The 27285-nt window shown below is 43.3% G+C and overlaps 1 protein-coding gene across 1 annotated transcript in view; it reads left to right on the top strand.

Annotated features, from left to right (window-relative positions):
- Positions 1-27285, top strand: part of CDHR3 (cadherin related family member 3) — a 108581-nt gene that overhangs the window by 41283 nt on the left and 40013 nt on the right. Inside the window, exons 9-13 of the mRNA XM_069765082.1 lie at positions 2885-3056; positions 3477-3570; positions 3655-3753; positions 5869-6095; positions 13804-13975. Coding sequence (XP_069621183.1) covers positions 2885-3056; positions 3477-3570; positions 3655-3753; positions 5869-6095; positions 13804-13975 — 764 coding nt within the window. The remainder of the gene's footprint in view (positions 1-2884; positions 3057-3476; positions 3571-3654; positions 3754-5868; positions 6096-13803; positions 13976-27285) is intronic.

Raw genomic sequence — 27285 nt, 5'->3', positions numbered from 1 at the left:
TGGTGATGTCCATGGGTTCCAGACTTAAAGCAGTGATTGCCTCCAAAGGATTTGCAACAAAATATTGAAAATAAAAATATTTTGTTTGGGTTATGTTTATTTGTCCAATTACTTTTGACCTCCTAAAATGTGGAGTGTTTGTAAAGAAATGTGTACAATTCCTACATTTTCTATCAGATATTTTTGTTCAACCCTTGAAATTAAACGTTACAATCTGCACTTGAATTCTGTTGTAGAGGTTTCATTTCAAATCCAATGTGGTGGCATGCAGAGCCCAACTCGCGAAAATTGTGTCACTGTCCAAATATTTCTGGCCCTAACTGTATATATACAGTATATATATACAGTACAGACCAAACGTTTGTACACACCTTCTCATTTAAAGATTTTTCTGTATTTTCATGACTATGAAAATTGTACATTCACACTGAAGGCATCAAAACTATGAATTAACACATGTGGAATTATATACTTAACAAAAAAGTGTGAAACAACTGAAAATATGTCTTATATTCTAGGTTCTTCAAAGTAGCCACCTTTTGCTTTGATGACTGCTTTGCACACTCTTGGCATTCTCTTGACCTTTTGGTCTGTACTGTATATATATATATATATATATGTATATATAGCCTCACACACATATATGTATATATATATTTATATATATATATATATATATATATATATACTACATAGTCTCCTTTATTAGATGCAGGGCCTTGCGAAAGTATTCAGCTCCCTAGAACTTCTCAACCTTTTCTCACATATCATGCTTCAAACATAAAGATACCAAATGTAAATTTTTGGTGAAGAATCAACAACAAGTGGAACACAATTGTGAAGTTGAACGAAATTTATTGGTTATTTTATTTATTTTATTTTACATTTTTGTGGAAATTCAAAAACTGAAAAGTGAGGCGTGGAGTGGAGCTGATGGACTGGTTGTCTGGTCACCGGCTACTCCATCAGTAGTCATTTTATATCTAAAAAGAGAGTGAACTATGTAATAAAAGAGGGCGCTGTGAATAACAAAAATAACAAGAATACACTATGTAAGAGACAGCATTGTACATAACAGCTTAGGAAGCTATATAATAAAGGAGGGCATTATATATAACTAGAGAGGATGGTACGTAATAAGGGACGGTGTTATACATAACAAAAGAGGAAACTATGTAACTAGGGATGGTGTTATACATAATAAGTGAGTACACTATATACTAAGGGACTGTGCTATACATAATAAGTGGGTACACTTTATACTAAGGGACTGTTAGACATAATAATTGATAATAACATCTTCCTCCACCTCTCCCTGTTCCTAAATCCATTATAAATCACCCTTCCTCCCATTCCAATCCCCCACACCCCTCATTGTCCTCCTCTTCCCGCATCCCATAATTGCACTCTCCCCCACCCTCTTGATTGCCCTTTTCACTACCTCCATCAATGCTTTCTCCCCACCACCCCATCATTACCCATTCCACCACCTCCATCATTTCCTCCTCCCCGTCATTGTTCTTTCTTCCGCCATCATCGTCTTCTCCCCCACCACCCCATCATTGTGTCTATTTAAGTATAAGTGTAAAAAAGCCAGTATGTCATATGCCTTACACCTAAGTGTAATACAAAGACAAAAAGGATCCATAGGACTCCATGCATGTAGTAGCAATAGGTATAAAGCAGAAATAAAGTGCATGTGCTTTGGACAAATTCAAATTGAAAAGCCACAATGGGTGATTAAATCATGATGCAAAAATACATATGTCCAAAAATGGTAATTCAAGAACCTAAATGCAATGCAAATGCTCAGTGCAAGAGGAGTATAGGATAACAGGTGCTGCCAAGATGTCTAATAAGGCTGCACAATGCTAAGAGTGGGCACATACTTGTGTAGTCTCAGTGGTAGGAGCAGGAACGCGCCCCGATGCACGTCCTTTGTCAGGACTGATACATACAGTATACATATGCTCTAGGATTATACCATTTATCTATATATACAGTACATATAATTATAACCTGCACTTTGTGTTAGTAACATCATGTTCTTATCTTTTGCTTGCATTTTTTGTCTTCAATAAAGTTTGTACCTTATTACTTTTTGGTCTACATTTCCATTTATATGACCATATAGTTCATTTTTTCCCTTTGTTTTCCTATCTCCTATCTATAGATCTATCTATCTATCTATCTATCTATCTATCTATCTATCTATCTATCTATCGATCTATCTCCCTTTTCATTGTAATCCTGTTTGTGATGACAACAGGACAGTGATCAATCAGTACAGGGCAGGAAGTGTCAAATGAGACTAATGGTCGGAGTGAAAATTAAAGGGACACTGTCACCTGAATTTGGAGGGAACAATCTTCAGCCATGGAGGCGGGGTTTTTGTGTTTTTGATTCACCCTTTCCTTACCCGCTGGCTGCATGCTGGCTGCAATATTGGATTGAAGTTCATTCTCTGTCCTCCATAGTACACGCCTGCGCAAGGCAAGATTGCACCTTGTGCAGGCATGTACTACAGAGGACAAAGAATGAACTTCAATCCAATATTGCAGCCAGCATGCAGCCAGTGGGTAAGGAAAGGGTGAATCAAAAACACAAAAACCCCGCCTCCATGGCTGAAGATTGTTCCCTCCAAATTCAGGTGACAGTGTCCCTTTAAATGACTCTCAGAATGAGATTTGAGATTTTGTTTTACTATATAAATAGCAGAAAGATAAAAGAAAGCTCATTTTATTACTAAACGTATTTTGTTATAAACAATAGGTCACTTTCTAATGACACAATCCTTATGAAATATTTTTTATATTAAAAATGTCATTTAGCCTTACTATAGTGTATATCACATTCCATTGCAACATAATTCAATGTTTTACAGCATAGCAGTACTTGAGACTCAAGTAAACGGGACACTCATTACGGATCTCAGCATTTTGTGCAGTGACAATGATGTTGACCCCGTAAACAAAGCATTAACCTTTACTGGATTGTCTGGGCTTGGGAGCAATGAACGATTCCAAGTCATTCCGGCAGGATCTGGAAAAATAGTGGTTAGTGTATTTTTTATAACGTATTTCTCTGGCACATAAAAGCATGTGACAGCTAATCTCTCATCATTACAGAGGGTAAGAGGGTTGGCACCCAGCTTTTCTAAACTTCTGAATGGGGAGTAATTGATCCTCTAGTGAGCCTCTCGGTCATAAAAGTTGTCCCACAGTTTCACCAAAAATGGAATTTAGAAATAGCAAAATGTTAACAATTTGACAGAATAGGTCATTTTCTAAATGTATATTTATTGCTAAATGTTGTTCAGGTGTAAACAAGTTACATTTTTCTATAGAACAATACGCACTTGACAAGCTGCTAGTGAATTAGTTAATGGCTGTTTGTGTGTTTGGAATATTGATAATGAATTTTATTTTGTATCCTTTGTATAATCCATCTCATTAATAACTGAATACTCTGTTTAGCTGACAGGTGATCTGAACTTGGAAGATCCCAAAAATATAGATGAATATAGTTTAACAATTGCAGTGCAGGACATTGCTCCTCCAAATTACAAGCGTAAGTAATGTGATTTTCTGGGCAGAGTATATTTTCTGTAAAAGCAACAACAGGATCCATGCTCTGCTTCTTCTTTATTTTCAGAGGAAATGTATGTGTATATCAAAACAACCCCAGTCAATGAATTTTCTCCAGTATTCAACAGTTCCTCTTATGTGTTCAATGTGTCTGAGCTCTCTCCACGTGAGTATCTCAGTACTGCTTCTGTACATAACATATAGTAAAGTGATCTTAGGCTAGGTCCATAATTGCATTTGATCCACTGTTAGGAGGCTCTGTTGTAAGTCCTATAGTATATATACTTGGCACACTCAAGTGGATGAGGTGAGAAAAATTTAATGTGATGTGAAATACATACAGTAGTCACAACAAAAGTTTCAGTTTTTCAAGACCTTCATCAGTGTACTATAAGAAGTAGTGAGAGGATATGTGGTTTGACACACTCTCTAAGATGGTGATAAGTGTATGGAATATGCCAGAAGAACTGGTGGTCAGGAGCCAGTTACTGGCGTATCAAGAGATCTGGAGGGGGATGTACCCTAGGATGCGGTATCCACCGCTAGCATGTATTCCATACATTGATCACCATCTTAGAGAATGTGTCAAACCACATATCCTCTCACTACTTCTTATAGTACACTGATGAAGGTCTTGAAAGACTGAAACGTTTGTTGTGACCACTGTATGTATTTCACATCACATTAAATTTTTCTCACCTCGTCCACTTGAGTGTGCCAAGTATATATACAGTACTATAGTCTAAGGTTTGGGAACCTACTGTAGGCACCTCTCTCACTGGTTGTGCTAGCATTTCTATTCTACAGTTGTAAGTCCTGTCAGTTTTATTAGTAGAAAAAGTGTCCCTCACTATAGTGAATGGGATATGTTTGGCGCTGCTACTGTTAGTCATGTGATGGATCAGTTTCCTTAAATAGTCCTGTTCTCTGCCCCTTAAAGGGGTTATATAGGACATTTAATTTTTTTTCTACTATGGGCCCAAAACTAACAGGCAGGTAGATAGCAGAGGTTACTTCCAAATTTCAAACTATAAGTTGATCAAAGGTGAACCTTCATTACTAAAAATAGGAATAATACAACAAAAACATTACAAAATATTTACCCTTTCAAGATTCTCTTGTGTCCCATATCACCATGTGTTATCACTTTCTGCTGAACATCTTTCTGCAGAAGCTGTGATGGACGTGGATGTTATATCTCTATGGATGAAAAATTCACCAAAATGTAATTACGGTATACACAAAGGTACATTTTTTGAACAACAGTTAGCTCACATAAATATACCTTCAACATCAGTTATTTATAAGATATTAGATAAGTTAAAGAAGAAAGGCCATAAAAAATATGTATAACAAGGTAGCCATTGCACTCATCTCACATCCGTATAAATTATGGGGAAAAGTCCGTTGAGAAGGATGGGCTGCCAATAGATGTGCAATCTGCAAAGATATGAGACTGCAAAATGTAATAGGAAAAAGGTCCAAAATCACACTCAAACAAGCCTGATAGACTATAAATATCCTGGAGATCAAAGGAAGTGGCCAGCGATAGTCCATTGAATAATAGTGCCATATACACCAAACATTCCCTAAGAATCCCTACATATATTATCCCTACAAACACTCCTACTTTAACACAGAGGTTGGCAACCTAAAAAGGCTGGTCCTTGTATACCCTGATGTCCCCTACATATCCCTTAAATCCATAACATAAGTCACCCAAAAATCTAAAAACATATCCATATATAAGACAAGATATACAGTATCTCTAAATAAGTACAAGTAACGATAGTGTGTATATAAATATATAGTATATAAGTCATAGAGCTTTATATATATATATATATAGATATATATATATATATATATACATATATATATACGGTACACTTACTTTATTCCCAATGTGAGCATCCATGTAAAACCTAGAACCACTTATCTTAAATCAGCACACTTCTACTTGATGCGTTTTCACTTAACTTAACTCCTTTGAGTTAATACTGGGGTCTTGTAAAGAACCTTGTGAATGCTAAAATCAGTTTGCACAAACTGGGTCCCATCTGGGGTGCCACAATCATCTGCGCTCCAATGCTCATTAAAGATGAATCACCATGTGGATTACACTTTTTGTGGCTCTACTGTAGTTATCAGACGGTAATGTCTACTGTAGACATATAAGGCTACTTTATTTGCCACTCCAGCTAAATATTTTAATCCTTATTATCAGGGGTAAGCGTAGTATTCATACATAATAATAGTGTGTATGTTATTGCCTTTACAGCTTCATCAACAATTGGTTACATATATGCTACAGATAATGACTACCTCGATAAGATCACTTATACTATTGAAAGTGGTGGTAGCACTTTGAATGCCTTCAGCATTTTTTGGATGGATCCAAATACCGGAGTATTGAAGCTTTCTGATTATGCGGATTATGAAACTCAAACGAAATACACGCTTATTGTGAAAGCTACAGATACCGGATTGAAATTTTCTACAGTTTCAGTAAGAATAATTATATTCTAAGTAAATTCACTAGAAATAAAGACGTTGGGGAATTTATGAAAACTAGTATTGTTCAAAGGAAAATTGGAAAATTGCCAAGACCAATCCTTCATTTTTAAATTATCTTTGACAAATGAAGTATTTCTTAAGAGCGTATGTCTATAAGCATTAAAGACCTGATTGATTAAGACTGGTAAATGGCACATCAGTCTTGATTTATGAAGCGTTGGAGTACTACGCACCAAATTGGTAGAAGCACATGCCACATAATGAATTAGGTGCATCTTACTACTGCTGTGTGCTCCCTCAGAAATGTTACCCCAGCAGGGAGCTGGCATACATTTCTAGTGTAATCGACTTTTGCAGCGTAATTTATGATGACTATATTGGGTGGGCCTCACCATGCCCCATCCCACCGTAGCTCCAACCAACTTTGCCAAACTGGCCAGGACTGGTGTAAAAATGGCAACACCTGCAACATTTTTGGGCAAACACATTGATCTCTAAAATGCCTGAAGTTAAAAATGACACATTTCCTTTGTATGAGGTTCAAAAAGAACTCTTTGGCCACAACTATCAAAGGTATGTCTGGAGAAAAAAGGGCACATAATTTCCAGGAAAAGAACATCGCCAACTATTAAGCATGGAAGTGGATCAAAGATGCTTTGGGGTTATATTGCAGAAAATGGCACAGGGAACATTTCACAGGTAAGAATGTATTCAATGAAATTTCAACAAATTCTTGATGCACAGATAACACTATCTGTAATAAAGCTGAAGTTGAGAAGAGGATGGCTTCTACAAATGGATAATGATCCCTAACACAATTCTAAATCCACAATAGACTACCTCAAAAGGCACAAGCTGAAGCTTTTACAATGGCCATCACAGTTCACTGACCTGAACACCATTGAAAATATGTGGCTAGATCTCAAAATAGCAGTGCATGCAAGATGACCCAGGAATCTCACAGAACTGGAAGAATTTTAAATGGAAGAATGGATGAAATTCCCTCAAAGGAGAATTGATACACTCTTGGCTGGCTATAAAAAGCATTTATAAGCTGTGATAGATGCAAAAAGGGGTGCTACTAGGTACTAACCATGTAGGGTGCCCAACTTTTGCATAGGCCAATTTTCCTTTTGGTAATCTTTAACCCCTTAGTGACAGAGCCAATTTGGTACTTAATGACCGAGCCAATTTTTACAATTCTGACTATTGTCACTTTATGAGGTTATAACTCTGGAACGCTTTAACGGATCCCGCTGATTCTGAGAATGTTTTTTCGTGACATATTGTACTTCATGTTAGTGGTAACATTTCTTCGATATTACTTGTGATTATTTATGAAAAAAACGGAAATATGGCGAAAATTTTTAAAATGTTGCCATTTTCAAACTTTGTATTTTTTATGCCCTTAAATAAGAGAGATATGGCACGAAAAATAGTTAATAAGTAACATTTCCCACTTGTCTACTTTACATCAGCACAATTTTGGAAACAAATTTTTTTTTTGTTAGGGAGTTATAAGGGTTAAAATTTGACCAGCAATTTCTCATTTTTACAACACAATTTTTTTTTAGGGACCACATCACATTTGAAGTTATTTTGAGGGGTCTATATGATAGAAAATAACCAAGTGTGACACCATTCTAAAAACTGCACCCCTCAAGGTTCTTAAAACCACATTCAAGAAGTTTATTAACCCTTTACGTGCTTCACAGGAACTGAAACAATGTGGAAGGAAAAAATGAACATTTAACTTTTCTTTTGCAAACATTTTACTTCAGAACCATTTTTTTATTTCCACAAGTGTAAAAACAGAAATTAAACCAAAAATTTTGTTGTGCAATTCTCCTGAATACGCCGATACCACATATGTGGGGGTAAACCACTGTTTCGGCGCACCGCAGAGCTTGGAAGTGAAGGAGCGCCGTTTGACTTTTTCAATGCAGAATTGGCTGCAATTGAGATTGGATGCCATGTCACGTTTAGAGAGCCCCTGATGTGCCTAAACAGTGGAAACCCAAACAAGTGACACCATTTTGGAAACTAGACCCCTTAAGGAACATATCTAGATGTGTGTTGAGCACTTTGAGCCCCCAAATGCTTCACAGAAGTTTATAACGTAGAGCCGTGAAAATAAAAAATCGCATTTGTTTACACAAAAATGATTTTTCGCCCACAAATTTTTATTTTCACAAGGGTAACAGGAGAAATTAGACCACAAAAGTTGTTGTGCAATTTCTCCTGAGTATGTCGATACCCCATATGTGGGGGTAAACCACGGTTTGGGCGCACCGCAGAGCTTGGAAGAGAAGGAGTGCCGTTTTACTTTTTCAATGTAGAATTGGCTGGAATTGAGATTGGTCGCCATGTTGCGTTTGGAGAGCCCCTGATGTGCCTAAACAGTGGAAACCCCCCACAAGTGACACCATTTTGGAAACTAGACCCCTTAAGGAACTTATCTAGATGTGTGGTGAGCACTTTAAACCCCCAGGTGCTTCACAGAAGTTTATAACGTAGAGCCGTGAAAATAAAAAATATAATTTTTTCTACAAAAATTATCTTTTTGCCCCCAAATTTTTATTTTCACAAGGGTAACAGGAGAAATTAGACCACAAAAGTTGTTGTGCAATTTCTCCTGAGTACGTCAATACCCCATATGTGGGGGTAAACCACTGTTTGGGCGCACCGCAGAGCTTGGAAGAGACGGAGTGTCGTTTTACTTTTTCAATGTAGAATTGGCTGGAATTGAGATCGGACGCCATGTCACGTTTGGAGAGCCCCTGATGTACCTAAACAGTGGAAACCCCCCACAAGTGACACCATTTTGGAAACTAGACCCCTTAAGGAACTTATCTAGATGTGTGGTGAGCACTTTAAACCCCCAGGTGCTTCACAGAAGTTTATAACGTAGAGCCGTGAAAATAAAAAATAGAATTTTTTCTACAAAAATTATCTTTTTGCCCCCAAATTTTTATTTTCACAAGGGTAACAGGAGAAATTAGACCACAAAAGTTGTTGTGCAATTTCTCCTGAGTACGTCAATACCCCATATGTGGGGGTAAACCACTGTTTGGGCGCACCGCAGAGCTTGGAAGAGACGGAGTGTCGTTTTACTTTTTCAATGTAGAATTGGCTGGAATTGAGATCGGACGCCATGTCGCGTTTGGAGAGCCCCTGATGTACCTAAACAGTGGAAACCCCCCACAAGTGACACCATTTTGGAAACTAGACCCCTTAAGGAACTTATCTAGATGTGTGGTGAGCACTTTAAACCCCCAGGTGCTTCACAGAAGTTTATAACGTAGAGCCGTGAAAATAAAAAATAGAATTTTTTCTACAAAAATTATCTTTTTGCCCCCAAATTTTTATTTTCACAAGGGTAACAGGAGAAATTAGACCACAAAAGTTGTTGTGCAATTTCTCCTGAGTACGTCAATACCCCATATGTGGGGGTAAACCACTGTTTGGGCGCACCGCAGAGCTTGGAAGAGACGGAGTGTCGTTTTACTTTTTCAATGTAGAATTGGCTGGAATTGAGATCGGACGCCATGTCGCGTTTGGAGAGCCCCTGATGTACCTAAACAGTAGAAACCCCCCACAAGTGACACTATTTTGGAAACTAGACCCCTTAAGGAACTTATCTAGATGTGTGGTGAACACTTTAAACCCCCAGGTGCTTCACAGAAGTTTAAAACGTAGAACCGTGAAAAAAAAAATCGCATTTTTTCTACAAAAATGATTTTTGGCCCCCAAATTTTTATTTTCACAAGGGTAGCAGGAGAAATTAGACCACAAAAGTTGTTGTGCAATTTCTCCTGAGTACGTCAATACCCCATATGTGGGGGTAAACCACTGTTTGGGCGCACCGCAGAGCTTGGAAGAGAAGGAGTGCCATTTTACTTTTTCAATGTAGAATTGGCTGGAATTGAGACCGGACGCTATGTCGCGTTTGGAGAGCCCCTGATGTGCCTAAACAGTAGAAACCCCCCACAAGTAACCCCATTTTTCGAAACTAGACCCCCCAAGGAACTTATTTAGATGTGTGGTGAGAACTTTGAATGCCCAAGTGCTTCACAGAAGTTTAGAATGCAGAGTCGTGAAAATAAAAAATATTTTTTTTTTCCACAAAAAAAGATTTTTTTAGCCCACAAGTTTTTATTTTCACAAGGGTAACAAGAGAAATTGGACCACAAAAGTTGTTGTCCAATTTATCCCGAGTACACTGATGCCCCATATGTTGGGGTAAAACACTGTTTGGGCGCACAGCAGAGCTCGGAAGGGAAGGAGCGCCGTTTTGGAATACAGACTTTGATAGAATGGTCTGTAGGCATTATGTTGCGTTTGCAGAGCCCCTGATGTACCTAAACAGTAGAAACCCCCCACAAGCGACCCCATTTTAGAGACTAGACCCCCCAAGGAACTTATTTAGATGTGTGGTGAGAATTTTGAATGCCCATGTGCTTCACAGAAGTTTATAATGCAGAGTCGTGAAAATAAAAAAAAAATTTATAGGGAAAGGATTGAGTCCCCCCATCTACCTATAATCCCGGATTTGATATACACTGCTCAAAAAAAATAAAGGGAACACTTAAACAACAGATTATAACTCCAAGAAAATCAAGCTTCTGTGAAATCAAACTGTCCACTTAGGAAGCAACACTGTTTGTCAATCAATTTTAAATGCTGTTGTGCAAATGGAATAGACAACAGATATAAATTATTGGCAATTATCAAGACACACTCAATAAATGAGTGGTTCTGCAGGTGGGGACCACAAACCACATCTCAGTACCTGTGAGACACTTAAAACTCCTAGCGTGAACCCACAGATCCACGGCAACGAACCTCCCCCGGGTGAGCTAGCCAGATAGACCACCCCCTATACAGGGAGCATTAGGGGCAGGCCCGAGGGAGACTATCGCCACGGAAGCTGGCACCAAGGGAAAAGCAGTAGGAGATTCCAGAGAAAGGAGCGAAGGGTAGACCAGACTGGGGGAAACAGGATGCTGGGCGGATAGGTAGGAAGGCGACACAAGAAGCAGAAGGGATGGAGAGGTCACAAGATGGACTGAGCAGGAACGGCAAGGCAAGGAAGGCAAGGAACGGTGGGAAGGCTAGACTGGCTGGGCAGAGAGAGACACAGGACTGACCGAGCAGAGGAAAAGGAGGACCTGGGTCAAATGAGCACAAATGACAGACAGGCAAGGAGTAGACGAAGGAGTCACCTTAAATATACGTGTGCAGGAGGACTTCCAGGTCAGGATCCTCCAGGATCACCGAGTGGTTCTATGGAGCACCTGTAGATCAGAGAGAGGAGGTGCGCGTGCGCAGAGGGACCTAGAGTGAGGTGCGCACGTGCACCCAGCAAGATCCCGGAAGTGGCGGTGAATCATGAAGAGGACGACGCGAACCTGCAGGAACAGCGCGCCGGAGCCGGTAAGTATGCTGGCGAGCGGGGAAGGAGACAGCAGGCACGGCAGTAGGAACGGAGGCCATGACAGTACCAATGATTTCTGGCTGATGTTTTGGTCACTTTTGAATGTTGGTTGTGCTTTCACACTCGAGGTAGCATGAGACAGACTCTACAACCCACACAAGTGGCTCAGGTAGTGCAGCTCATCCAGGATGGCACATGAATGCGAGCTGTGGCAAGAAGGTTTGCTGTGTCTGTCAGCGTAGTGTAAAGAGGCAGGAGGTGCTATAAGGAGACAGGCCAGTACACCAGGAGACGTGGAGGGTGCTTTAGGAGGGCAACAATCCAGCAGCAGGACTGCTACCTCAGCCTTTGTGCAAGGAGGAACAGGAGGAGCACTGCCAGGGCCCTGCAAAATGACCTCCAGCAGGCCACAAATATGCATGTGTCTGCACAAACGGTTAGAAACCGACTCCATGAGGATGGTCTGCGTGCCTGACGTCTACAGATGAGGGTTGTGCTCACAGGCTAACACCATGCAGGACTCTTGGCATTTGCCACTGGTGCCCTTTTCTCTTCACAGATGAAAGCAGGTTCACACTGAGAACATGTGACAGACGTGACAGAGCCTGGAGATGCCGTGGAGAGCGATCTGCTACCTGCAACATCCTTCAGCATGACTGCTTTGGCAGTGGGTCAGTAATGGTGTGGGGTGGCATTTTTTTGGAGGGACGCACAGCCCTCCATGTGCTCACCAGAGGTAGCCTGACTGCCATTAGGTACCAAGATGAGATCTTCAGATCCTTTGTGAGACCATATGCTGGCCCTGGATTCCTCCTAATGCAGAACAATGCCAGACCTCATGTGGCTGGAGTGTGTTAGCAGTTCTTGCAAGATGAAGGCATTGAAGCTATGGACTGGCCCGCCCGTTCCCCAGACCTGAATCCGATTGAACACATCTGGGACATCATGTCTCACACCATCCACCAACGTCACGTTGCACCACATTGCACCACAGACTGTCCAGGTGTTGGCGGATGCTTTAGTCCAGGTCTGGGAGGAGATCCCTCGGGAGACCATCCACCACCTCATCAGGAGCATGCCCAGGCATTGTAGGGAGGTTATACAGGCACGTGGGGGCCACACAAAATACTGAGCATCATTTTGACTTGTTTTAAGGACATTACATTCCACTTTAATTTTGTGTGTGACTCCAAATCCAGGCCTCCATTGGTTAATAAATTTAATTTCCATTGATGATTTTTGTGTGATTTTATTGTCAGCACATTCAACTTTGTACAGAGCAAAGTATTCAATGAGAATATTTTATTCATTCAGATCTAGGATGTGTTATTTGAGTGTTCCCTTTAATTTTTTGAGCAGTGTACATGGCCAAGGACTTATTGTTTATTTATTTCTGTAGTGCCACTTTGTTGTATTTTGTATTTAATTGGGAACTTATCTGGTAGTTCCTTCTCAATAAGGTATTAATAAATTATATAGTTTTTAATGGATGAGGTTTTTCTTTGTGAGACATTATTTAGCAGCAGGCACCTTTTCATAATTAGTAAAATGTAGGTACTAAGGTTGCATGACATACCAGGGCTATGCTTCTTACACATCAGTCCCTCAAATGCAAATTTTCTGTCTTTAGAATAGACTGCATTCAGGGAGTGAGACAGAAGAGTATCGGGGAGGTGCAGGTTCACTCATGAGCTCTAGACCAGGAATGGATGGTAGAATGCTGTGACATTTTGGAAACTTCTGTATCGTCCAGTAACATGCAGTAGTATTTATTATTTCCTGTTGTTTTGAAGTGTTGTCCCATAATGGACATTACCTACATTATACATGTATTATTGCTGGGTGACTCTCCACTGAGTCCTTCATTAATCATTACACGTCCTCAGGAACATAATTGGGGCTGGGAATATGGGGGCTTCTGCGCTATTCAATGTCTATTGCGCTGAAACAAACAGTAGTGAACTGTACTCGGCCCCTCTCCTCCATTCAAGTTTCTTCTCACTTTGGTCATGGAGTGAGAATAAAGAAGAGGCTCAGGACCCTTGCTTTAGTGACTGGTGGGTGTCTGCCAGGTGTAATTCCCCAGTAGTTAGACATTTATATTGCTGAAAGAATTAGTGACCCTAGTATGTTACATTGCCCTAGTAGCTCTTATTTACTAATTATGAAAATTTGTGCAGTGACATTTTAATGTTGATAGCAATGAGAGATCTTTGTTTACAACTCCATCTTATTTCAAGTATTTTCTTATTGCTTTCTCAGGTCACCATGAACATACTGGAAGCTAATGATGAAAAGCCAGTATGTACTCCAAATTCATACACAATTTTTGTACCTGTAAATCAAGCAACGGGTACAAACATTCAGAATTTCAAGCTCAGTTGTACAGATCGGGATTCCGGACCCACTTCTTTTAAATACTCTATTAATTCAGGTACAACAATCCAATCATAGAGTAGAAACTGTACAATATCTGTTTGTCTTTCATAATAGTTTATACATAAGTATATTATATTGGCAGCATCGAACCGGAGTAATTTGGGCCCACCAGAGAAAAATAATTCTTGGGGCCCACCATGCAGTTATATATTAATAATACAAGGCCATCAATTCTGTAGCAAAATGGGATAATATCACATCCTCTATATACCACACCGCACGGGACACATCCTCCATATACTACACCACACGGGACACATCCTCCATATACTGCACCACACGGGAGACATCCTCTATATACTACACCACACGGGACACATCCTCCATATACTACACCACGCGGGAGACATCCTCTATATACTACACCACACGGGAGACATCCTCTATATACTACACCACATGGGACACATCCTCTATATACTACACCACACGGGAGTCGCGACACATCCTCTATATACTGCACCACACAGGTCACATCCTCTATATATATATACTACACCACACAGGACACATCCTCTATATACAACACCGCACAGGACACATCCTCTATATACTACATCACACGGGACACATCCTCCATATACTACACCACACGGGACACATCCTCCATATACTGCACCACACGGGACACATCCTCCGTATACTACACCACACGGGACACATCCTCCATATACTACACCACACGGTACACATCCTCCATATACTGCACCACACGGGACACATCCTCCGTATACTACACCACACGGGACACATCCTCCATATACTACACCACATGGGACACATCCTCCATATACTACACCGCACAGGACACATCCTCTATATACTACACCACACGGGAGTCGGGACACATCCTCTATATACTACACCACACAGGTCACATCCTCTATATATATATACTACACCACACAGGACACATCCTCTATATACTACACCGCACAGGACACATCCTCTATATACTACATCACACGGGACACATCCTCCATATACTACACCACACGGGACACATCCTCCATATACTGCACCACACGGGACACATCCTCCGTATACTACACCACATGGGACACATCCTCCATATACTGCACCACACGGGACACATCCTCCATATACTACACCACATGGGAGACATCCTCTATATACTACACCACACGGGACACATCCTCCATATACTACACCACACGGGACACATCCTCTATATACTGCACCACACGGGACACATCCTCTATATACTGCACCACACAGGACACATCCTCTATATACTACACCACACAGGTCACATCCTCTATATATATATATATACTACACCACACAGGACACATCCTCTATATACTACACCACACAGGTCACATCCTCTATATATATATACTACACCACAAAGGACACATCCTCTATATACTACACCGCACAGGACACATCCCCTATATACCACACCACACAGGTCACATCCCCTATATATATACTACACCGCACAGGACACATCCTCTATATACTACACCGCACAGGACACATCCCCTATATACCACACCACATAGGACACATCCTCTATATACTACGCCACACAGGACACATCCTCCATATACTACACCACATGGGAGACATCCTCTATATATTACATCACACGGGACACATCTTCCATATACTGCACCACATGGGAGACATCCTCTATATACTTCACCACACGGGAGAGCTGACACATCCTCTATATACTACACCACACAGGTCACATCCTCTATATATATACTACACCACACAGGACACATCCTCTATATACTACACCGCACAGGACACATCCTTTATATACTACACCACAAAGGACACATCCTCTATATACTACACCGCACAGGACACATCCCCTATATACCACACCACATAGGACACATCCTCTATATACTACGCCACACGAGACACATCCTCCATATACTACACCACATGGGAGATATCCTCTATATACTACATCACACGGGACACATCCTCCATATACTACACCACATGGGAGACATCCTCTATATACTACATCACACGGGACACATCCTCCATATACTACACCACATGGGAGACATCCTCTATATACTACACCACACGGGACACATCCTCCATATACTACACCACACGGGACACATCCTCTATATACTGCACCACACGGGACACATCCTCTATATACTGCACCACACAGGACACATCCTCTATATACTACACCACACAGGTCACATCCTCTATATATATATATATACTACACCACACAGGACACATCCTCTATATACTACACCGCACAGGACACATCCTTTATATACTACACCACAAAGGACACATCCTCTATATACTACACCGCACAGGACACATCCCCTATATACCACACCACATAGGACACATCCTCTATATACTACGCCACACTGGACACATGAGCTATATATTACACCACACAGGACACATCCTCTATATACTACACCACATGGGAGACATCCTCTATATACTACACCACATGGGAGAGCTGACAGATCCTCTATATACTACACCACACGGGAGTCGGGACACATCCTCCATATACTACACCACATGGGAGACATACTCCATATACTACACCACACGGGACACATCCTCCATATACTACACCACACGGGACACATCCTCTATATACTGCACCACACGGGACACATCCTCTATATACTGCACCACACAGGACACATCCTCTATATACTACACCACACAGGTCACATCCTCTATATATATATACTACACTACACAGGACACATCCTCTATATACTACACCGCACAGGACACATGCTCTATATACTACACCACATGGGACACATCCCCTATATACCACACCACATGGGACACATCCTCTATATACTACGCCACACGGGACACATGAGCTATATATTACACCACACAGGACATATCCTCTATATACTACATCACACGGGACACATCCTCTATATACTACACCACACAGGACCCATCCTCTATATACTACATCACATGGGACCCATCCTCTATATACTACACCACACAGGACACATCCTCTATATACTTCACCCCACAGGACACATCCTCTATATACTACATCACACGGGACACATCCTCTATATAATACACCGCACAGGACACATCCTCTATATATATACTACACCACATGGGACACATCCCCTATATACCACACCACATGGGACACATCCTCTATATACTACGCCACACGGGACACATGAGCTATATATTACACCACACAGGACACATCCTCTATATACTACATCACACGGGACACATCCTCTATATACTACACCGCACAGGACACATCCTCTATATACTACACCACACAAGACACATCCTCTATATATACTATACCACACAGGTCACATCCTCTATATATATACTACACCACACGGGACACATCCCCTATACACCACACCACATGGGACACATCCTCTATATACTACCCCACACGGGACACATGAGCTATATACTACACCGCACAGGACACATCCTCTATATACTACACCGCACAGGACACATCCTCTATATACTACACCACACAAGACACATCCTCTATATATACTATACCACACAGGTCACATCCTCTATATATATACTACACCACATGGGACACATCCCCTATATACCACACCACACAGGACACATCCTCTATATACTACGCCACACGGGACACATGAGCTATATACTACATCACACAGGACACATCCTCTATATACTACACCGCACAGGACACATCCTCTATATATATACTACACCACATGGGACACATCCCCTATATACCACACCACATGGGACACATCCTCTATATACTACGCCACACGGGACACATGAGCTATATATTACACCACACAGGACACATCCTCTATATACTACATCACACGGGACACATCCTCTATATACTACACCGCACAGGACACATCCTCTATATACTACACCACACAAGACACATCCTCTATATATACTATACCACACAGGTCACATCCTATATATATATATATATATATATATACTACACCACGCGGGACACATCCTCTATATATACTATACCACACAGGCCACATCCTCTATATATATACTACACCACATGGGACACATCCCCTATATACCACACCACATGGGACACATCCTCTATATACTACGCCACGCGGGACACATGAGCTATATATTACACCACACAGGACACATCCTCTATATACTACACCGCACAGGACACATCCTCTATATATACTACACCACACGGGACACATCCTCTATATATACTACACCACACGGGACACATCCTCTATATACTACACCACACAGGACACATCCTCTATGTACTACACCACACAGGACACATCCTCTATATATACTACACCACACAGGTCACATCTATAATATAACGCTGGGACATAATATAATGCCCGAAGCCATTATAGACTGCGCCGGCGCAAGCGCCGGCGCAGTCTGGGCCTCACAGAGTGACGCTCCCGGGAGATCGCGGTGTGCGTTCACACTGAACACACACCGCGATCTCCAACAGAGAAGCAGGGACCGCCAGGAGGGTGAGTATCGCCTATATTCACCTGTCCTGCGTTCCATCGCTGAGCGCCGCCATCTTCCCGGTCTTCGGCCTGTAACCTTCAGTTCAGAGGGCGCGATGACGCACTTAATGCGCGCCGGCACCGCCCTCTGACTGAACAGTCACAGCCAGGAGACCGGGAAGATGGCGGCGCTCAGCGATGGAACGCAGGACAGGTGAATATAGTAAGTGCTGGGGGGCCTGAGCTGGCGGCGATACCGGCACCTGACCCCCACAGCGCGCCGGTGTCCCCGCCTGCTCAGGCCCCCCAGCACTCGGCGCCGAGCGGGTCAGAGGCAGTATGGGGACGCAGGATGGAGCAGCACATAAGGATGGGGACGCAGGATGGAGCAGCACATAAGGATGGGGACGCAGGATGGAGCAGCACATAAGGATGGGGACGCAGGATGGAGCAGCACATAAGGATGGGGATGCAGGATGGAGCAGCACATAAGGATGGGGATGCAGGATGCAGCAGCACATAAGGATGGGGACGCAGGATGGAGCAGCACATAAGGATGGGGACGCAGGATGCAGCAGCACATAAGGATGGGGAGCAGGATGGAGCAGCACATAAGGATGGGGACGCAGGATGGAGCAGCACACAAGGATGGGGACGCAGGATGGAGCAGCACATAAGGATGGGGACGCAGGATGGAGCAGCACATAAGGATGGGGACGCAGGATGCAGCAGCACATAAGGATGGGGACGCAGGATGCAGCAGCACATAAGGATGGGGACACAGGATGCAGCAGCACATAAGGATGGGGACGCAGGATGGAGCAGCACATAAGGATGGGGACGCAGGATGGGAGCAGCACATAAGGATGGGGACGCAGGATGGAGCAGCACATAAGGATGAGGACGCAGGATGCAGCAGCACATAAGGATGGGGACGCAGGATGCAGCAGCACATAAGGATGGGGACGCAGGATGCAGCAGCACATAAGGATGGGGACGCAGGATGCAGCAGCACATAAGGATGGGGACGCAGGATGCAGCAGCACATGACAGGATGGGGACGCAGGATGGGAGCAGCACATAAGGATGGGGACGCAGGATGGAGCAGCACATAAGGATGGGGACGCAGGATGCAGCAGCACATAAGGATGGGGACGCAGGATGCAGCAGCACAAGATGAGGACGCAGGATGCAGCAGCACATAAGGATGGGGACGCAGGATGCAGCAGCACAAGATGGGGACGCAGGATGGAGCAGCACATAAGGATGGGGACGCAGGATGCAGCAGCACATAAGGATGGGGACGCAGGATGGAGCAGCACATAAGGATGGGGACGCAGGATGGGAGCAGCACATAAGGATGGGGACGCAGGATGGAGCAGCACATAAGGATGGGGACGCAGGATGCAGCAGCACATAAGGATGGGGACGCAGGATGCAGCAGCACATAAGGATGGGGACGCAGGATGCAGCAGCACATAAGGATGGGGACGCAGGATGGAGCAGCACATAAGGATGGGGACGCAGGATGGGAGCAGCACATAAGGATGGGGACGCAGGATGGAGCAGCACATAAGGATGGGGACGCAGGATGCAGCAGCACATAAGGATGGGGACGCAGGATGCAGCAGCACATAAGGATGGGGACGCAGGATGGAGCAGCACATAAGGATGGGGACGCAGGATGCAGCAGCACATAAGGATGGGGACGCAGGATGGAGCAGCACATAAGGATGGGGACGCAGGATGGGAGCAGCACATAAGGATGGGGACGCAGGATGGAGGAGCACATAAGGATGGGGACGCAGGATGCAGCAGCACATAAGGATGGGGACGCAGGATGCAGCAGCACATAAGGATGGGGACGCAGGATGCAGCAGCACATAAGGATGGGGACGCAGGATGCAGCAGCACATAAGAATGGGGACGCAGGATGGAGCAGCACATAAGGATGGGGACGCAGGATGGAGCAGCACATAAGGATGGGGACGCAGGATGGGAGCAGCACATAAGGATGGGGACGCAGGATGGAGCAGCACATAAGGATGGGGATGTAGGATGCAGCAGCACATAAGGATGGGGACGCAGGATGGAGCAGCACATAAGGATGGGGACGCAGGATGGAGCAGCACATGACAGGATGGGGACGCAGGATGGGAGCAGCGCATGACAGGATGGGGACGCAGGATGGAGCAGCGCATGACAGGATGGGGACGCATGATGGAGCAGCACATGACAGGATGGGGACGCAGGATGGAGCAGCACATGACGGGATGGGGACGCAGGATGGGAGCAGCGCATCACAGGATGGGAGCAGCGCATCACAGGATGGGGACGCAGGATGGGAGCAGCGCATGACAGGATGGGGACGCAGGATGGGAGCAGCGCATCACAGGATGGGGACGCAGGATGGAGCAGCGCATGACAGGATGGGGACGCAGGATGGAGCAGCACATGACAGGATAGGGACGCAGGATGGAGCAGCGCATGACAGGATGGGGTCGCAGGATGGAGCAGCACATGACAGGATTTGGACGCAGGATGGAGCAGCGCATGACAGGATGGGGACGCAGGATGGAGCAGCACATACCAGGATGGAGACAATATACCAATATAAATGCTCGCCACCCGGGGGTAGAACGGGTTCAATAACTAGTCCTCTATATATATACTACACCACACGGGACACATCCCCCCTATATACCACACCACATGGGACACATCCTCTATATACTACGCCACATGGGACACATGAGCTATATATTACACCACACAGGACACATCCTCTATATACTACATCACACGGGACACATCCTCTATATACTACATCACACGGGACACATCCTCTATATACTGCACCACACGGGACACATCTTCTATATACTGCATGACACAGGACACATCCTCTATTTATACTACACCACACAGGTCACATCCTCTCTATATACAGTGGGGCAAAAAAGTATTTAGTCAGTCAGCAATAGTGCAAGTTCCACCACTTAAAAAGATGAGAGGCATCTGTAATTTACATCATAGGTAGACCTCAACTATGGGAGACAAACTGAGAAAAAAAAATCCAGAAAATCACATTGTCTGTTTTTTTATCATTTTATTTGCATATTATGGTGGAAAATAAGTATTTGGTCAGAAACAAACAATGAAGATTTCTGGCTCTCACAGACCTGTAACTTCTTCTTTAAGAGTCTCCTCTTTCCTCCACTCATTACCTGTAGTAATGGCACCAGTTTAAACTTGTTATCAGTATAAAAAGACACCTGTGCACACCCTCAAACAGTCTGACTCCAAACTCCACTATGGTGAAGACCAAAGAGCTGTCAAAGGACACCAGAAACAAAATTGTAGCCCTGCACCAGGCTGGGAAGACTGAATCTGCAATAGCCAACCAGCTTGGAGTGAAGAAATCAGCAGTGGGAGCAATAATTAGAAAATGGAAGACATACAAGACCACTGATAATCTCCCTCGATCTGGGGCTCCACGCAAAATCCCACCCCGTGGGGTCAGAATGATCACAAGAACGGTGAGCAAAAATCCCAGAACCATGCGGGGGGACCTAGTGAATGAACTGCAGAGAGCTGGGACCAATGTAACAAGGCGTACCATAAGTAACACACTACGCCACCATGGACTCAGATCCTGCAGTGCCAGACGTGTCCCACTGCTTAAGCCAGTACATGTCCGGGCCCGTCTGAAGTTTGCTAGAGAGCATTTGGATGATCCAGAAGAGTTTTGGGAGAATGTCCTATGGTCTGATGAAACCAAACTGGAACTGTTTGGTAGAAACACAACTTGTCGTGTTTGGAGGAAAAAGAATACTGAGTTGCATCCATCAAACACCATACCTACTGTAAAGCATGGTGGTGGAAACATCATGCTTTGGGGCTGTTTCTCTGCAAAGGGGCCAGGACGACTGATCCGGGTACATGAAAGAATGAATGGGGCCATGTATCGTGAGATTTTGAGTGCAAACCTCCTTCCATCAGCAAGGGCATTGAAGATGAAACGTGGCTGGGTCTTTCAACATGACAATGATCCAAAGCACACCGCCAGGACAACGAAGGAGTGGCTTCGTAAGAAGCATTTCAAGATCCTGGAGTGGCCTAGCCAGTCTCCAGATCTCAACCCTATAGAAAACCTTTGGAGGGAGTTGAAAGTCTGTGTTGCCAAGCGAAAAGCCAAAAACATCACTGCTCTAGAGGAGATCTGCATGGAGGAATGGGCCAACATACCAACAACAGTGTGTGGCAACCTTGTGAAGACTTACAGAAAACGTTTGACCTCTGTCATTGCCAACAAAGGATATATTACAAAGTATTGAGATGAAATTTTGTTTCTGACCAAATACTTATTTTCCACCATAATATGCAAATAAAATGATAAAAAAACAGACAATGTGATTTTCTGGATTTTTTTTTCTCAGTTTATCTCCCATAGTTGAGGTCTACCTATGATGTAAATTACAGACGCCTCTCATCTTTTTAAGTGGTGGAACTTGCACTATTGCTGACTGACTAAATACTTTTTTGCCCCACTGTATATACTACACCACACGGGACACATCCCCTATATACCACACCACATGGGACACATCCCCTATATACCACACCACATGGGACACATCCTCTATATACTACGCCACACGGGACACGTGAGCTATATATTACACCACACAGGACACATCCTCTATATATTACATCATACGGGACACATCCTCCATATACTGCACCACAAGGGACACATCCTCCATATGCTACACCACACAAGACACATCATCTATATATATACTATACCACACAGGTCACATCCTCTATATATATACTACACCACACGGGACACATCCCCTATATACCACACCACATGGGACACATCCTCTATATACTACATCACACAAGACACATCCTCTATATACTACACCACACAGGACACATCCTCTATGTATACTATACCACACAGGTCACATCCTCTATATATATACTACACCACATGGGACACATCCCCTATATACCACACCACATGGGACACATCCTCTATATACTACGCCACACGGGACACATGAGCTATATACTACATCACACGGGACACATCCTCTATATACTACACCGCACAGGACACATCCTCTATATATATATACTACACCACATGGGACACATCCCCTATATACCACACCACATGGGACACATCCTCTATATACTACGCCACACGGGACACATCCTCTATATACTACATCACACGGGACACATCCTCTATATACTGCACCACACGGGACACATCTTCTATATACTGCACGACACAGGACACATCCTCTATTTATACTACACCACACAGGTCACATCCTCTCTATATATATACTACACCACATGGGACACATCCCCTATATACCACACCACATGGGACACATCCCCTATATACCACACCACATGGGACACATCCTCTATATACTACGCCACACGGGACACATGAGCTATATATTACACCACACAGGACACATCCTCTATATATTACAGCACACGGGACACATCCTCTATATACTGCACCCCACAGGACCCATCCTCTATATACTACATCACACGGGACACATCCTCTATATACTACATCACACGGGACACATCCTCTATATACCACACCACACAGGACACATCCTCTATATACTTCACCCCACAGGACACATCCTCTATATACTACATCACACGGGACACATCCTTTATATACTACACCACACAGGACACATCCTCTATATACTTCACCCCACAGGACACATCCTCTATATACTACATCACACGGGACACATCCTCTATATTCAAGATTCAAGATTCAAAGAAGCTTTATTGGCAGGACCAGATATACATCAGTTTTGCCAAAGCAAGTGTATAAAGGCAATAGGGATAGGGACTGTGGGGATGTTGGGTAGGAGCTGTAGGGAAGGTGGATGGGGGCAGATCCATTGTGGGGGCTATAGTCCATGGCATAGGGGACATATATACTGCACCACACAGGACCCATCCTCTATATACTACATCACACAGGACACATCCTCTATATACTACATCACACGGGACACATCCTCTATATACTACACCACACAGGACACATCCTCTATATACTACATCACACAGGACACATCCTCTATATACTACATCACACGGGACACATCCTCTTTATACTACACCGCACAGGACACATCCTCTATATATATACTACACCACATTGGACACATCCCCTATATATTACATCACACGGGACACATCCTCCATATACTGCACCACAAGGGACACATCCTCCATATGCTACACCACACAAGACACATCCTCTATATATACTATACCACACAGGTCACATCCTCTATATATATACTACACCACACGGGACACATCCCCTATATACCACACCACATGGGACACATCCTCTATATACTACATCACACAAGACACATCCTCTATATACTACACCACACAGGACACATCCTCTATGTACACTATACCACACAGGTCACATCCTCTATATATATACTACACCACACGGGACACATCCCTTATATACCACACCACATGGGACACATCCTCTATATACTACGCCACACGGGACACATGAGCTATATACTACATCACACGGGACACATCCTCTATATACTACACCGCACAGGACACATCCTCTATATATATACTACACCACATGGGACACATCCCCTATATACCACACCACATGGGACACATCCTCTATATACTACGCCACACGGGACACATCCTCTATATACTACACCGCACAGGACACATCCTCTATATATACTACACCACACGGGACACATCCTTTATATACTACACCGCACAGGACACATCCTCTATATATACTGCACCACACGGGACACATCCTTTATATACTACACCGCACATGACGCATCCTCTATATACTACACCACACAGGACACATCCTCTATATATACTACACCACACAGGTCACATCCTCTATATATATACTACACCACACGGGACACATCCCCTATATACCACACCACATGGGACACATCCTCTATATACTACGCCACATGGGACACATGAGCTATATATTACACCACACAGGACACATCCTCTATATACTACATCACACGGGACACATCCTTTATATACTACACCACACAGGACGCATCCTCTATATACTACACCACACAGGACACATCCTCTATATATACTACACCACACAGGTCACATCCTCTATATACTACACCGCACAGGACACATCCTCTATATACTACACCACACAGGACACATCCTCTATATATACTACACCACACAGGTCACATCCTCTATATATATACTACACCACACGGGACACATCCCCTATATACCACACCAAAAACATCACTGCTCTAGAGGAGATCTGCATGGAGGAATGGGCCAACATACCAACAACAGTGTGTGGCAACCTTGTGAAGACTTACAGAAAACGTTTGACCTCTGTCATTGCCAACAAAGGATATATTACAAAGTATTGAGATGAAATTTTGTTTCTGACCAAATACTTATTTTCCACCATAATATGCAAATAAAATGATAAAAAAACAGACAATGTGATTTTCTGGATTTTTTTTTCTCAGTTTATCTCCCATAGTTGAGGTCTACCTATGATGTAAATTACAGACGCCTCTCATCTTTTTAAGTGGTGGAACTTGCACTATTGCTGACTGACTAAATCTTCTTTCTTCTTTTTTATTTTTATATAGCGCTAACATATTCCGCAGCGCTTTACAGTTTTGCACACATTATCATCACTGTCCCCGATTGGGCTCACAATCTAGAATTCCTATCAGTATGTCTTTGGAATCCCCTATATACCACACCACATGGGACACATCCTCTATATACTACGCCACACGGGACACGTGAGCTATATATTACACCACACAGGACACATCCTCTATATATTACATCATACGGGACACATCCTCCATATACTGCACCACAAGGGACACATCCTCCATATGCTACACCACACAAGACACATCATCTATATATATACTATACCACACAGGTCACATCCTCTATATATATACTACACCACACGGGACACATCCCCTATATACCACACCACATGGGACACATCCTCTATATACTACATCACACAAGACACATCCTCTATATACTACACCACACAGGACACATCCTCTATGTATACTATACCACACAGGTCACATCCTCTATATATATACTACACCACATGGGACACATCCCCTATATACCACACCACATGGGACACATCCTCTATATACTACGCCACACGGGACACATGAGCTATATACTACATCACACGGGACACATCCTCTATATACTACACCGCACAGGACACATCCTCTATATATATACTACACCACATGGGACACATCCCCTATATACCACACCACATGGGACACATCCTCTATATACTACGCCACACGGGACACATCCTCTATATACTACATCACACGGGACACATCCTCTATATACTGCACCACACGGGACACATCTTCTATATACTGCACGACACAGGACACATCCTCTATTTATACTACACCACACAGGTCACATCCTCTCTATATATATACTACACCACATGGGACACATCCCCTATATACCACACCACATGGGACACATCCCCTATATACCACACCACATGGGACACATCCTCTATATACTACGCCACACGGGACACATGAGCTATATATTACACCACACAGGACACATCCTCTATATATTACAGCACACGGGACACATCCTCTATATACTGCACCCCACAGGACCCATCCTC

Source organism: Ranitomeya imitator, chromosome 4 (genome assembly GCF_032444005.1).
Source record: "Ranitomeya imitator isolate aRanImi1 chromosome 4, aRanImi1.pri, whole genome shotgun sequence".
In the NCBI taxonomy this organism is placed as follows: domain Eukaryota; kingdom Metazoa; phylum Chordata; class Amphibia; order Anura; family Dendrobatidae; genus Ranitomeya; species Ranitomeya imitator.
The sequence above is the reverse complement of the archived record's forward strand: the minus strand, read 5'-3'. Positions and strand labels throughout refer to the sequence as shown.